Consider the following 14,803-nt stretch of genomic DNA (forward strand, 5'->3'; position numbering starts at 1 on the left):
GATGCCCGGGCTGTCCTCTCCACTGGCTAAACAAGCTACCCTGATGATACTAGTGGACACAGAGAGATGCAAGAATTATGGGTATTGAGAGGAAAACTCTCAGTATAAGAATACTATCACGCAGCCACACAGGGACTCAGAGGTGGGTCCAGTGGTGAGATGGCCTAGACATCAACAATACCTACTCCACAAAACGAGGAGAGTTGGGTGTCTTAATGTTGCCATTGATGAATAGCAGTTTTAAAACACGTCTTCCTTAAGAATTAAGACCACAGCTAGAGCTAATCATGAAGATTTGTGTCTTGAATTCATACTACTAGTGTGGTCCCTAGAAATCTCAGGAAATGTAATTTAAGTGATCTGGAATTGGTAATGCTGTCCAGTCACTAAAAAGTAAATGTAAATCCTGTGTGTAAACTTGGCTTCAATCCAGCAGTTGTGAAGCAATTGATGGTTCAATTCATCTCAACTCCAGCCCCCACCCCATACTATGTGAAGAAGTGGAGGAAAAGTGTCTTCAAGTCCATAAAACACAGTAGTAACAACGTAGCCACAAAATCGATACAACCTTTCTTTTACAGAATTTAAATTTACATTACATTTCTAAAAAGAAAGTATTCCTTTCCTTTCTTCCAAGGCATGTGCTTGTATACACATGCACACAAGCCACCACATATTTGTCTCTTAAAAATGAAGTCTACAACAAAAGGAATTCAGGAAGAGGGCGAAGGGATGGGAAAAGGAGAGAACAGTGACCAAATCTAACCAAACTTTCGTATGTGCATGCACAGATGTGGCATGCTGGGTTCCAGCATTGGATGTATCCACAGGACGCTAATTAAAAAAAAAAAAAAAGTAAACTGTAAATGGAATGAAGAGGAATCAGTGGAGTGGAGAGAGCGAAGCTGGGGTGAGGGGAGTGCTGGGGAACAGAATCGGGAGCGGTTGCTTTCCATGCTTTTGTGATTCTGTCAGGGTGTATCCTGGTATTGTATACAACTAAAAAAGAACTTTTAAAGAGAAAAAAATAAGAATGAAGGATACATCCTGCTATATGAAAACTGTCATCTTTCTTTCTCCAAGGTTTACAATGACACCAAAACAATGCTCTATTGAAAAGAGCTAAGTAGTAAGCAGATTATATGCAACAAAACCTGAAAGCTGAAATTGAAGGGAAAATTTTGTATAATACTTCCCATATGCCCAAAGGAAGATCAGGGCAAAGGAGATGTTCCTGTCTCTTGCGGCATTTTGAATTTTCAAACTTTTTTTTTTTTTTTAACAAGGAAAAATCTCTCTCTAATTCTATAAAAGGAAAGAAATGAAGCCTGTTGAGTTTTTCCCCCCTTTAAAAAAGCCTGGTTTTCAGGCTTTTATTTGACAATCACATATGGATTGGTCTATGCTTTTTCACTTTATTCTTTTAGAAAAGCATTGTGTCCTATGATCAATAAATCAAAATTGGATTGCCTCCTCCTCAAAGGTGAATTGTTATCTTACTGAAGAGGTTATGTGACAGGATCTCTAGTTTGGTAAAAAAATACATGAACAAAAAAGAAGGATTAAGATTTCTGTGGCTGAAAGGAAAATTCTGGATGCTATTTTTTGTTTGTTTGTTTTGTTTTGTTTTGTTTTTTTGTTATGGGGAGAGTTTCCTGAATTGTCTCCTAGAACAAGAGATTAAATGTCAAGAGATAAAGCAGGTGCGGGGCCCATTATTCAGTACTGCCAGAGCCCATTCTCTCATCGAAGATGCTGTTTTCACACAGAGAATGAAATCAGCTTGACAACTACTAGAAGTATCCATGACAGTCTGAGAGGCAAAAGCCCAAACAGAGGGCTAAGCATCCCTTCATTTTCAAATCCTAGAGCAAGTAAAGATTTGTGACTGTGGGAGAGACCAGGGTACCTGAAGACATGCAATCCAGACAAAATCAAAATCCAGCTTAGAAGTTGATCAAGCTCAAAGGAACAGACCAGTTAAGATGCTCAACACTACAGGGTTCTGGGAGGGCAGTAAGCAGCCCAGGACGGTCAGTTCTTAGAGGGGCTGGTCCTGGGTCCTGGAGAGATCGAGAGCATCACAGATCCTTCTGCTCTGTATTGACAACCACCTTTATTCCTGGGTCTTCAGACTCTCCGTCTGTCCAAGGAAGCCATAAAGCCTCATTTGTAGTATCTGTTTCTTGGCACAGTGCTAAGAGTTCTACAGTGACATTAACCTAGATTTCCAGGGTGTACAGAGTGAAACTTATTTTAAAAAGGAGAAGCAAACCACCCAGCTTTAATTCTAACCTGACAGAGAGATGTGGTCTGTGTGATGCAGCCCTGTGGAGGGGAGAATGTCGGTGCACCACTGTGGACCATATCTACTACTGCAGTCCACAGAGACATTCCTGATATGACAAGACCTTACCCTCCTCACTGTGAATCAGTTTTAACTTGACTGCATTTCCCCTAGTACATCTTGGAGACATGGAAGGCATTTGAATCCACTGCTTTCAAATGAATTAGAATTGACCAGGTGTAGGTCTATGAAAGAATTGGGGGAGGGGCGCCATCTCCCAGATTTTAACCCCATTTCATCTGCTTCTGCAGGGCCATCCATCTCCCCACTGTCACTAGTGTGGGCTGATAGTGGAGCTGGGAGAACTTTTGGTCTCAGCCTCATCACTGGGTGGTCTGGGGCAGCTGGGACACTTCTCTAGGTCCAGTGTTCACACTTGTCCAGGTGCTTGGCTGAACTGAAAAATGGTCAAGGAAAGAAAAATATTTCACAAGGAAAGCATTCTTATTCAGACAAAGAAAGACAACATGAACACTGGTTCATAAGATTATAATCTAAAACAGAGAGGAAGGCCTTGGCAAACATAATTCCTCACAGGTAACTGAATTTTCTTTAGCGAAAGCCTTCTAAGAACAATTTGTTATGTGCTTAGTGAATGTGGCCTAAATAGTCTTTCAGAGGTAGGTGTGTGTGTGTGTATGTATGTGTGTGTGTGTACGTTTAAGTGTTTGCTCTGGTGGTGCAAACACCAGAAGTCATACAAATGGTTAAATTCAAAGAAATTGAAAGATTAAGATCCCAGTATCTGTGATGGGGCTTTGTGATGAGAAGCTGAGTGAACAGTGGGCTTCAGTTTAATACCAGGTGTGTTTGAAAATGTCTCCTAGTAGGAAAAATTCTATCATTTTTCTTTGAAGCTGAAAGAATTGGTGTTGAGGGGCTGTGACCAAAGATGGAATTAGCTTTAGCAGAACTGAACACACTTACTTCCAGTTCAGGGCCCCCGGACAGCCTTCCTCTCGTGCTTCTCTGAACCTGCATGTTATTGCACAGATGCAGTTTTCTTTCTGGGAATAGATTTGTAGTGCCTTGATCGTGGATTAGGTAATGTGCTAGGTTTTATTAAATGTTTGTAACAAATTACGCTGTTTAGGAAAGATATAATACAAAAAAGAAAGGGCAAAAATCGAATGGAAACAAGAGCATAATTAAAAAGGAACAGAATTAAATTATCTCTGATTGAAGAGCTTTAGCTGTAATCATTCAGGGTCTCAACCCAAGCAGCAGAGGTGCCTTCTGCCATAAGTGTGTATATAGTTTCTGAGAATTTAGTTTTCGTTATTTTTATCAGTAAATTCTTCCCTTATGAAAGAGTTCACATAAAGAACCATTGAAAAAACCAAAGTTGCCCCCTGTGTGTCTTTTTATATAGATAAAGCCCTATTAGGGTAAAAGAATCAAGAGACTACTCTTGTTTAAAAAAAAAAAAAAATCTCTATACCCCAGGACCCTGCTGTGCATAGATTTTGCTGGTTGCAGTAAAGAAACAAAAGCCACAAAGGGTGTGTGATGGTGTGGGGGGGAGGGGGGGAGTTTTAAAGACACCCAATTTGTATTATTCCTGCTGTAAAGATCCTGATCTGAGAGGAGCTCTGGCAGCCCCCAGCAGAGAAGGGCCCCCTTATAGTCCTCATTCCTGCCAAGCCCTGGGGATGGGGGATGCATAATGAGGCTGAGTGAGGATGCTTAATTGGGGCCTGGAAAAGGGAAAGAAAAAAAAAACCCATGTGTGGGAGGTGATCAGAATCCAGCTTAGGGAAGCCAAACGTGACGATACCTGGGAGGGCTTCAGGGTTCGTGACCACTTACAGAGAGGCCAACACTACTTTTATACTTCCAGGGAGGGAGGACAACATAGTATGGAGGACAAGGAGGGGTACAAGGGGCCAGGCCCAAGGGGATCTGGTTGAAGATGTTAAGAACTGAGTTCTCCAGATACTTTATAAGCAGGAGGTCTTTCTACTTATCTAAATGGTTGGCATGGGTGTAAAACAGTTGAAAATGTCTTCTAGCTCAAACTTTATCCTCCACCGCCTAAGGTGTTTTCATCTCCCACAGAACAGAGGGCTCACTCTGCTTTGTGCCTCTACAGCTCACAGCACACCCCTCCACCCCCCAGTCAGTTGGTTGATGACTTCCTGTCTGGGCTAGCTGGTGAACTCCAGGAGGGCAGCGGTGTGCCTCACAGCATTTTGTGTCTCAACACATGATAGGCTCTGAAATATCTGGTGGACTTTTTATTCTTTTCTCCCTCAATATTGGGTTTCTCTGTAGAAAAGAATCGACTGCCATTCTGACAAAAACTCAAGCATTTCCCAGCCATTCTAAAAAGGGACCAGAGGAAAGCATGTCGTCTGATTAAAGAATTTATTCATATTGGGGTCTCGTGCCCACCCCCCACTACCATCCTGCCTTTCATCTTCTAAGGGGAGCTTTGGGTTTTGATTAGGATAGAATATTCCCAATTGATACATGAAGAGGTGTGCTGCCATGGAAGGGTCTTTTGTAGAAACACACAGATTTTCCACAAGTATGTCAGCTTCATCATTCATTACCTGATAGGGCAAAGGGAGTCACAGAAGTCTACAGTGTTTGTCCAAATGACAGAGGTACAGTGGTCAAGTAGCAGCTTTAGAACTGGGACTTTTGGAGACAAAATGGCCGAATAACAAATGTTTTAAAATTTCATTGTACTTTTGTCCCAAAGACCATAGACTAAGTGTAAATGAAGTGTATCAGTTTGCTTGGGTTACCATGATTAATACTATAGATTGACTAGCTTAAACAACAAGAATTGGTTTCTCAGTTCTGGAGGTTGGAAATCCAAGAACAAAGTGCTAGTTGATTTGCTTTCTGCTAGGGGCCTACTCTGTGTTTCATAGGCAGTTTGCTTTCTCACTTGGTCCAGAGAGAGGGGAGGGGGAGGGGGAGAGAGGGAGAGGGAGAGGGAGAGAGGGAGAGGGAGAGGGAGAACGCCCTGTTAGGGTTCCATCCATATGGTCCCATTTAACTTCATTTTCATAACGGCCCTAAGTACCATAACATTAGGGGTTGGGACTTCAACATATGAATGTGGGGACAGGGAAAAAACATTCAATCTATAAAATCCATTCAAGAAATACTCTTGACATGGGTGGCTGAGGCAGGATCACAAGTTCAAGGCTAGTCTTAGCAATTTAGCAAGACCTGTTAAGAAGGGCTAGGGAAGTAGCTCAGTGATAGAATACCCCTGGTTTAATCTCCAGTTTTATTTTGTTTTGTTTGGTTTGGTGGGGCGGGGGATGGGGGGCGAGGATATTCTTGAAACCAACTGCTGGCAAAGGCCAGGTACGTGTGACATCCGTAGCAATAACCAGAATCAAGAATGCACAATTGATACTGGGCTTAAGGTGGTGTCACATTTCAAAACCTCACTCGCCTCCCAAAATAACAACATGAAGACAGAGAGGCAAAAAGAAAACATCAACAAAAAGTACAGTTATCAAACAAAAGAAAGGGCTGGTAACCAGCAAAGGAAAGGAACTTTCCAGAAATGAAAAAGGAATGAACCTCGTATTGTCCCAACACATTTCCTATCTTTGCATGCTCAGAAATAATCCTGAATAAGTTACCACTTACTTCTTCAACTAGTAGAGGAGCAGCCCAGGGGAATTTCCACAAGAGCATAAATTCAGCCATGAACACCTTTTATTCCTCCTTTCTCCAGAGAGACAGGAAAACCTGGCTCTAATTCTCCATTTCAGTATCTCCTACTGGGAAGAAAATGGAAAAGGAGAGGCAGACCAATAACAAATGCCTAGAACTAATTGTCTTTAACAAAAACTTCAAATACACACACACACAACCAGAAATTTCATCAAAAAGAAAATAAGAGAAAATACGTAAAGCAAGACCTTAGTGTGAGCATGAAGCAGAGGGAAGAGGTGCCACCCCAGACCCCTCCTTCCATGAAGGAACTTCTCCCATAACGCCTTCCCCCTGGAGTCTGCAGAGTTGGTCGCTTTTCAGTTTGAAAAGATGAAAGAAAAAAGCAAAAGAGAATAGAAAATTTCCCAGACTAAGTCTTTCTCTTGAAAAGTTTGAGTCTTATATTGAATTGGAAAAAAAAAAAATTCAAACCCGCAAAGAGCTCCCCTGCAAGATGACAGGCAATAGTGCAAAGTGGGGTGAACCTGGGTGATTGTGAGATATGTTCCACACTTGAGAAATTCAACACAGATCACATAAGTAGATGCTTGGGCTGCTTTAATTCTCCCCAAGAAAACTTCCAAAAGAAAATGCTTCCTGTAGGCAGCTCCAGGAGGACCACAGATACTGGTCAGAAGTAGGATGTACATGCCATGCTCATCACCCAAAAAAACCCAAAAACACACATTTAAGCCATAACAGAGAGAATGCAGGAAGGAAACAAATAAATAAGCATGTAGAAGACAAAAATGAAAGAAAACATAACCCAAGAAAAAAGGTTAAAATTTGCTGAATTGATGATCTAATGGGCCAACCATTTTCCAAATGTCATACAGAAATCTCACCCCAAAACACAACTCTGAAAAGTTAATAAATTGTCCAGTTATGTTGGCATCCCATTTTAAAAACCTGAAATATTTAATACTGATTTAATCTTAAAGAAAAATCTTAAAGAAAGTACAGACAAATGACAATCCAGGAGAAAATATTTGTAACATATTGCACAAAGAAATTTAATTTTCTTAATGTATGAATACTTAAAAGTTAATAAGGAAACAAAATAAACAACTGAAAAGAAAAATTAGTAAAACCAAAAACAGAGAACCAGAAAAAGAGGAAAGTAAAGAAACCTCACTCATATTGTAATACTAATCAGAACTGGAAGAACTTATCCATTTTTCTCCCTGGAATGTTTGAGGATATTTAATGCTAGGAGACTATGGAGAAAACATTTTCATGCCCTGCTAATTGGGTCCCAGATTGCTCTCACTTTTTCAGAAGGCAATTTTGCAACATCTATGAAATCTAAAGATGTACATATATTAGATCCAGAAATCCATAAAGAGTTTATCTTAGGGAAATGTTCACAAAATTTTGCCAAGATTTAAGCACAAGAATATTCACTGCAGCCATTTGTAAAATAAACAGTATAGAAACATCTACCAATCCTGTCTACCAATACTGGTCTGGTCAAAGAAAAGTATAGTATATCCATATCTATGCAATAAGATAGTAATATATATTATTGTGGAATGATCACTGATATACATTAAATATATATTGTAAATATGCATTAAAATTATTAAAATATAGTAATCTATGTACTAATATTAATACTTAAAATAATGAAGTGTGTATACATTACATTTATGAAAAGGCCACACTGCAGAAAATATAACATGATCAGTGTTTTATGTAAATGAAGAGATGAGAGGAACCCACTGGAAAAGATTAGATTGTGTGCACTGTTTTTTTCTGGAAGGCTTATAGGAAAAAAAATGTAACATGAAGAGAGTTGTCCAGGGTCACTTTTCATTAGCATTTTTCTGAGAAGTTTAAAGTTATGTGAAAGTGTTTTGTTTCTTAACATCACTAGTCTTATTTAAGGATTATGCTTCATGATTTTTTCTATCTTTATTTGTATTTAGAAATAAATGCATGCCTTTAAAAAATTGATCCATATTGCATTAAATTATAATTCATTTATGTTAATTAAATCTTCATAAAACATGAAGATCTCCATAATAATGAATCAAAATCTGGCAAAGAAATGAAGAGGGAAGAGAGGAAGAGAGAGGAGCAAGGCAGGGGAAGGGAAAGAATAAGGATGCAGGATGGATGGGAAAAGAAGGAGAGGAAGAATCTAGACACCCTACAATGAAAAGGTAAAAATCAGAAGAGACCTTTGAAATGCAGGATGGTGGATTAAAAGCATCCAATTTATTCTGAGTGACTATGGTTAAAGAATTTAAATGTTCACTTTTAATGAAAAACAATACATTTTGGCACTTACAGCCCATTTCTAATAAAAAATGTAAAGACTGAAAGAAAAATAGACATATTAAAAATTTATATCTGAAATGTGATTTTTTTTTTAATGGAAGACCAATTTACCTTTAGTAAATTGAGAGGGGTCTTTTTTCAAAGCCAGAATAAACAAGTGCAACATTATAACTTTAATATTTACCTGTTTCTCACACAGAATGTAAGAAAGCTAAGAAATACTGAAAAGCAATGTTTTCTGAGATTCCGTATAGTTTAAGAATGACTTTTTTTTTCCATATATTTACTTTTTATTGAATTTGTTAATGTTACAGAGTTCTCGCACTGCCAAACCATGCCTGAGAATCCAAAGAAGGAAATGGTATAATGGACAGCCTCATCAACCCATCATACAGTATATTAAAACTTGATTCATATGCATTTTGAGAATTTCACAATCTCTTATAAAATTATAACAAGAGTTGGAATTTAAGTCTGCTGCAGGTCTTCAAAATTTCCAGTACAGTATGCCATTAAATAAAACCACCTCATATTCATCTCAGTTCATTCCTCAACAATATAACCCAACAAAAGTTTGTGGGAAAAACGCATACTTTAAGGAAAATATGTGGCTCAGGGTCCAAGAGATTACTTGTTAAGGTTTTTGGCTCCCAAATCATGTCTTCAGTATAACCAAGAATTTTAAAGGTCTCCTTTAATCATCCTACCTCCCCGCAACTGGCTCAGCTACTCATCCAAATAAATCAGAAGGCAGGCTGTCCTACCTGCCACCTCAAATACCAACATTATTGCCCAGAAGTGGTAGGCAGGTCCTGTCAGGAGATACTATAGCCCTCCTAAAAGTCCAATTCCTGCACCAACATATTCACCAAGACCAAACTCCTACAGAGAATGGCCCCACACCAGGACAGCTGCCTTCACTCATGTACTTCACACCTGCCAGCAGCAAGCCCACAACTCCTGCCTTTGGTGAATGGATTTATTACAGAGAAACCCAGGCTCTGCATCAAGTGGTCACACACCACTACAAATATTTCTACTGAATCACAGATATAAAACTAGGAAATTTGCTAGACTGTCTCATTAGGTAGAAAGAAATGTCTCAGTAATCCTGGGGCACTTCCACAAGTCCCTTTTAAGGACTAAGTACTAGTGGATAGCTTAAGCTGTAATTATTAAAAACAGCAGGGCTATATCACTGTCTTTTGCCCTGCCTTTCTAAATGAACACTATTAGAGACACTCTAAAAGGCTGGTAACAGAGCTAGTGGGGACAATCACTGTATCTTTAGAATGTTTTAATACCTTAAAAATTTGGACACAGGTATGTAAGGAACTCTTATCAACACCCATACAAGATCCAGGACACTTAAATGGATTGTGGGTGGTTTTGCTCACATTGCTTGAATCCCTTAGTTTGAGTAGAAACCGCTGTCTTCACAGCAGTGTACTGTAAATTTAGACCTGATTGGAGGCTTTAGCAGCACCTGAAGTAGAGTGTCCAGCATTTGCTGTCCCTTATGTCAAAGGCTATTTGGTTCCACTCCAGGGATTGGCAAATTCAGGAGACATTTCACAATTCTAATGCATATTTCAGGTTACTTACCTAACCAAGCAATATGCTGTCAAAGAACTTATTCCAAATCAAAGCAAAAAAGGCCTTAATGTGGAACACAGAAAAAGCACTATCCAAATAAAAAATGACTAAGAGAAATGAGATTATTCCCTCCCCCACCCCTTTTCCCACTTGGTAGACCCAAGTTTGGTTGAATTCAATTTGTAGTTTACCTCAGACTATAACTAAAAACTTAAATTATAATTCACAGCCCTACATAGATGATCTGAACACAGTTCTTTTGAGCGGCATGTTCCAGGACGTATAATATAGCCACAGCCTACTACAGAGTATTCCTTAGGGTGGGGGACAGGACAGGTTAATTAAGGTCACTTAAATCTTCATCTTTTACAGTAGATCAGAACCCAGATGGCTGACTTTCTGCAGGATTTCTGATAGGAATCCAGTAGAGCTGGTTTCAAGGTTCATATCGACACCTTAATAGCTGTAACCTTCTTATCCAGAAGTTGTGATCCACATGAAGTCCACAATGAGTGCAGCAAATCTGAGGTAGTCAACCCTTACGAAGGCTCAGTATCTGAACATAAAAAGATTTTTGAAATGACCACTGCTGCAGGTTTTGGTTTTTTGTATTTGCAGAGCAATTATGAAATAACACTGATGAATCTAGTCCACACATTTATATAACAATGGAAGCTCTCCTAAATCCAGTATACATAAAGAGCAGTTGTGACACTTTAAACTTCCACAGTGCAACAGAGCCAGTCACTTAAACCGAGGGGTCTGCATCAGCTGCTGTAGGTCCAACAGAGATCAGATGAAAGGTTCATGGTGATAAGCAGTGGTCTAGTTACCTCAGAAGGGTTAGCAAAGACCATTCCTCAATTGTACTGTGTGTGGCTGCTTTTCTGATTTTCAAGCACAGCATACTGGTTGTCTAGCTGAAGTTTAAGGGCCTGGTTTTTTGAAACCTCATCCCTACCTCTATTTTTGTGTCTTACTACTTCAAAGTTCTTCTCCATTTCTTTATCCTTTCGGCTTTCTACATGCTTGGCAGTGGACTGCAGGGATGGGAACTGTGTGTCGCTGTATATTTCTGGTGGTCCTTGTGGTGTTTTCCTTGTTGTGGTTAGCCTGGCCCCAGGAGGCCTATACACACCACTAGTCATTGCTGGTTCTGGGGTTTCTGTAACAACTACTGGAGTAGGAGGCGCTTGTACCGGAGCTGTTTTATTCCAGGGACCTGAAGATTTTTCTATACCTCCACCACCTCCTCCTTCTTCCCAGTTATCACCTGGATCTTCTCTCTTTTCATTGTCATCTTCTTCTTTTTCACTTATCTGCATTGCCTGAACTCTGAGTCCGCTGTAATCAAACCCTTTCTGCTCAAATTCTTTCCATTCATCTTCATCCTTCGTCACGGCCTTGGTGGCGGCCCCGGGGCCCGTGGCCCCCGTGCCTGCGGTCCCTCCATCGCCCGGCCGGGACCCTGTGCCTGCCGTCCCGCCGTCGCCCGGCCTGGTCCCCTCGCCCGGCCTGGTCCCCGCGCCCGGCCCGCCGCCCGCCGTTCCGCTGCTCCCGCCCGCGTTGCCCGCCGCGCCTGTGGCGCTCGCCGCCCTACTGCTCGGCTCCTCCTTCTTATCCCTCTTAGCAAAGAAGTTGTCTAGGCTCCGCTCCTCCATCTCGGCCATGGCCGCCGCCTCCTCGGCCCGGATGGGTGGGGCCGGCGGCTAAGAATGACTTTTTTCAAGATGATTTTAAATAGTGTTGGTGACTTGATTATCAGATCAGTTTATATCATTATAACATACTGTAGCAGAGAAATTCAAACCCTCTCCAAGTCCTGTGTTCACACTGACACTCTGTCCTTCCTCATTAAATTGGTTGTTGATCTCTTTTCACTTAGCTGCCCTTGGATTCTAGACCCAGATAGTGAACTTGGCATATTGTAAAAGGTCTATTTGAGCTCATCTTCCCTAACAATCAGTAGATTAAAAAGGACTAAAGTCTCTTAAGTTGTAAATTGGCATCTATGCATGTGGAGTAACAGCATTCTTCCGTTTGAGCTTGAGAGTTAAATGTATGTGACAAATGTCCTAAGCTCTTCCATTGTGTACCATTAAAAGTCAATGAGGTTTGGACTGTTTATGGAGCTGTGTACATTAATTCAATTTCTCAAAGCTTCAGACCAAATCAGTTATTGATTAGTAGATGATTTTAGGTAATAAGAGATTAGCACATTTATTATGTATTTACAAAACAAGCATAAATCATGCTTGTAATTTCATAGCTATAAGAAACGATGTTAGGACTGAGCCCATTAAACATACATTCAGTGGGTTTGTTAGCTACGTTTCATTGGCCAAAGCAAATTTCATGGCCAAACCCAACACCAAGGGACAGTGGAGTAGACTTCGCTGAGGGTTGCAGATTGGAAGTGAAACTTCCTGAATAATAATACTAATTACAGTAATTTTGAAATCTGAACACAAGCCCTGAGCACCACACCCATCATTTCACCAGTACAACTGCATTCTGAGAAATAATTATTTGCAATTCTATTTGATGTATGAAGTTTACCATCAATACAAATCTCAGAACATCTTAAAGGATCCTTTGATATCTTTCCGTGCTTACATATTTTAAAATCTGGAATACCTGCATTTTGTATATATCTTGGCATCTTGTGTAAAGACCTGCTTCATTTATTGCAATGTCACTGACCTACTAAAGGTTGTTATAATCAAAGGTTTGAGAAGTAATTGAAAATGGTATCAAATGTTCCAAGCTCAATTTTAGCATCTTTTATCTCCTGCTAGGAACCCTGAAATTGTTTGTGTTCCAAGCAGCAGCAATCAAAATGGGGGGAGGGTCAGGCTGTCCAGGCACTTTTTGTTTTGATCAGATTCTGTTGTCCATGCCAAATGGACTCATTTCTCTGGGGCACTCAGTTGCATAGCCCAGCAGGAGAGTAGCCGTTAGGGTAATACCAGTTCCACATGCATGTCAGAAAAACAAATGTCTCTCATTCTCCCTTTTTTCAAATACACAACCACACTTGTGCACATATACATATGGCTATGCAAATTTACACGGCATGCCAATGCACATATTCGTGGCACATGTACACATATTGTACACGTAAGATATAAAATTAAAAAATACCTACCAGACAAACCTTGAGTTGAAAGTGGATCTAATAGACACTGCTTCACTCTGCTTCAGGAATGCAGTAGTAGATAGAGCTACAACTTTGATTTCTGCTCTTCTCTTTGTTTTGGATCTCATACTTGTCACTGCATCTCATGTTAATTATGTTTCATCACAGTGCAAAACCTTAGACTTCTCACACATTCCATTGTAAAATAATGAGGTTAAAAGGACAGGCATAGGACAAGCATTTTAAGAATTTAATGTTTTCTGATTTGCCTTTTGAATTTTTTTTTTCTCTGTTTCTCCTAACTTTTCCCTTCCTCTTCACCTTTAAAAGTGTTTATCATTCTTCCTTTTCACTGAGTATCGTGTAATAAACTGGCATCCTGCCTATTTGATAGAAAGTTCTCCATGCTGCCAAAGGGCTTTCCCCATTGATTGAAGGATTTCCTGAGTCAATTAGCCACAGGTTCCTCTTGATCCCATCAAAAACAAGGACCCTAAGAAGAAAGTCAAGGAAGCCATATTTAAGTAGAATTAGTCTTATTAATTTTCCTTCCATAGTAATCATTTCTTATAAAAAGTAACAATGTTTTAATTCTGATGGCATCCTATAGAAGTAAGGAGTCAAAGAATCTATAGTTATTTTACTAGTTAAAAAAAAAAAGTGAAGGCCTTAACATGCTCTGAGATTTGGTAGAAGTCATTTTAAAAAATCCAGTGAAAAACCAAAATATCCTCTTTAGAAATATGCCTGTATATTCAAGTGTATCTTGCTCATTTTCAATTGGGTACTCTCTTTTTATGTTATATTTATTTTTTTTTAGGTATTCTGTGAAAGAGGCCATTGCACTTTCTTATGTTGCGTTTTGATGAATTTAAGATTGCTAATTTTAATGTTTTACAGGTTGCCAGAGTTTTCCTTAATGGTTAGTGTTTTGTTTGTCCTGAAAAGAAATGTTTGTCTAATGATGTACAGATCTTTATCTATGTTACATTTACAATCAGTTCTTAAGTCTACCTGGAATTTATTTTTGAGTAGTGGAAACTATTCTTTCAGTGTAAATCTACTGATAAGTTTTCTTTTTTCCTGAAGTATTTTTTTCTTTATTTCAAATTCAAATTTGATGAGTTTTTTTGTTTGTTTGTTTTTGGTGGGGGGAAGGTATAGAGTTTTAATTTCTTTTAGTACTTAAAATATTCCATTGTATTGTCTCTGAATTCCATTATTTTTGTTGCAAACTTATCTACAAGCCTTATGTTGCTATTTTAAAATGAATGATTATTTTCCCTAGATAATTTGAGTTTCACCTTTGGTTTTCAACAATCTTTATGAAGATTTGCCCAAACGAGGTTTGTTTTGTGTTAATTTTACTTAGTGTTATAACACCCTTGAAATAGTGGTCTGATATTACATCATCCATTAATTTTGTCATTATCTCTTAAAATACTGCATTTGACCCATTACACAAAGGATAAATCCTATTTCTTATATCTGTTTTTTACCTGTATTTTAGGCTTTGCCTTATCTTTCAGTTTCCTAATCCCCTCTTCAACTGTGTCTACCTACTATCAAATCCCCCTATTAAATGATATTTTTTTCAGTTCTAGAATTTTCTTCTGACATGAATAGGGCTCAGTTCTCTGATAAACTTCTTTGCTATTAAATTTTTTCAATTTGGCATCCAATTTCTTATACACATTAATCTTATTTTAGTTGTGTCTAAAAATCTGAATGTCTGATATGTGTCTATATGT

At 39.1% G+C, this 14,803-nt stretch overlaps 2 protein-coding genes across 6 annotated transcripts in view; one reads left to right on the forward strand and one right to left on the reverse strand.

Annotated features, from left to right (window-relative positions):
- Macrod2 (mono-ADP ribosylhydrolase 2) overlaps positions 1 to 14,803 on the forward strand; it is a 2,042,921-nt gene that overhangs the window by 1,996,441 nt on the left and 31,677 nt on the right. The window lies entirely within an intron of this gene.
- Positions 8,590 to 11,583, reverse strand: LOC124086298 (protein CDV3 homolog). Its single transcript, XM_046434387.2, has one exon. It carries the CDS (start codon positions 11,581 to 11,583, stop codon positions 10,774 to 10,776), a length of 810 nt encoding a protein of 269 aa, XP_046290343.1. The 3' UTR covers positions 8,590 to 10,773.

This window comes from Marmota monax, unplaced genomic scaffold (assembly GCF_021218885.2).
Source record: "Marmota monax isolate L192 unplaced genomic scaffold, Marmota_monax_Labrador192_F-V1.1 WCK01_AAM20220418_F8-fsc00005, whole genome shotgun sequence".
NCBI lineage: Eukaryota > Metazoa > Chordata > Mammalia > Rodentia > Sciuridae > Marmota > Marmota monax.

What these genes read in the sequence shown, in the direction of transcription:
- LOC124086298 (XM_046434387.2), bottom strand. Translation starts at nt 11,583, where the DNA reads ATGGCCGAGATGGAGGAGCGGAGCCTAGACAACTTCTTTGCTAAGAGG.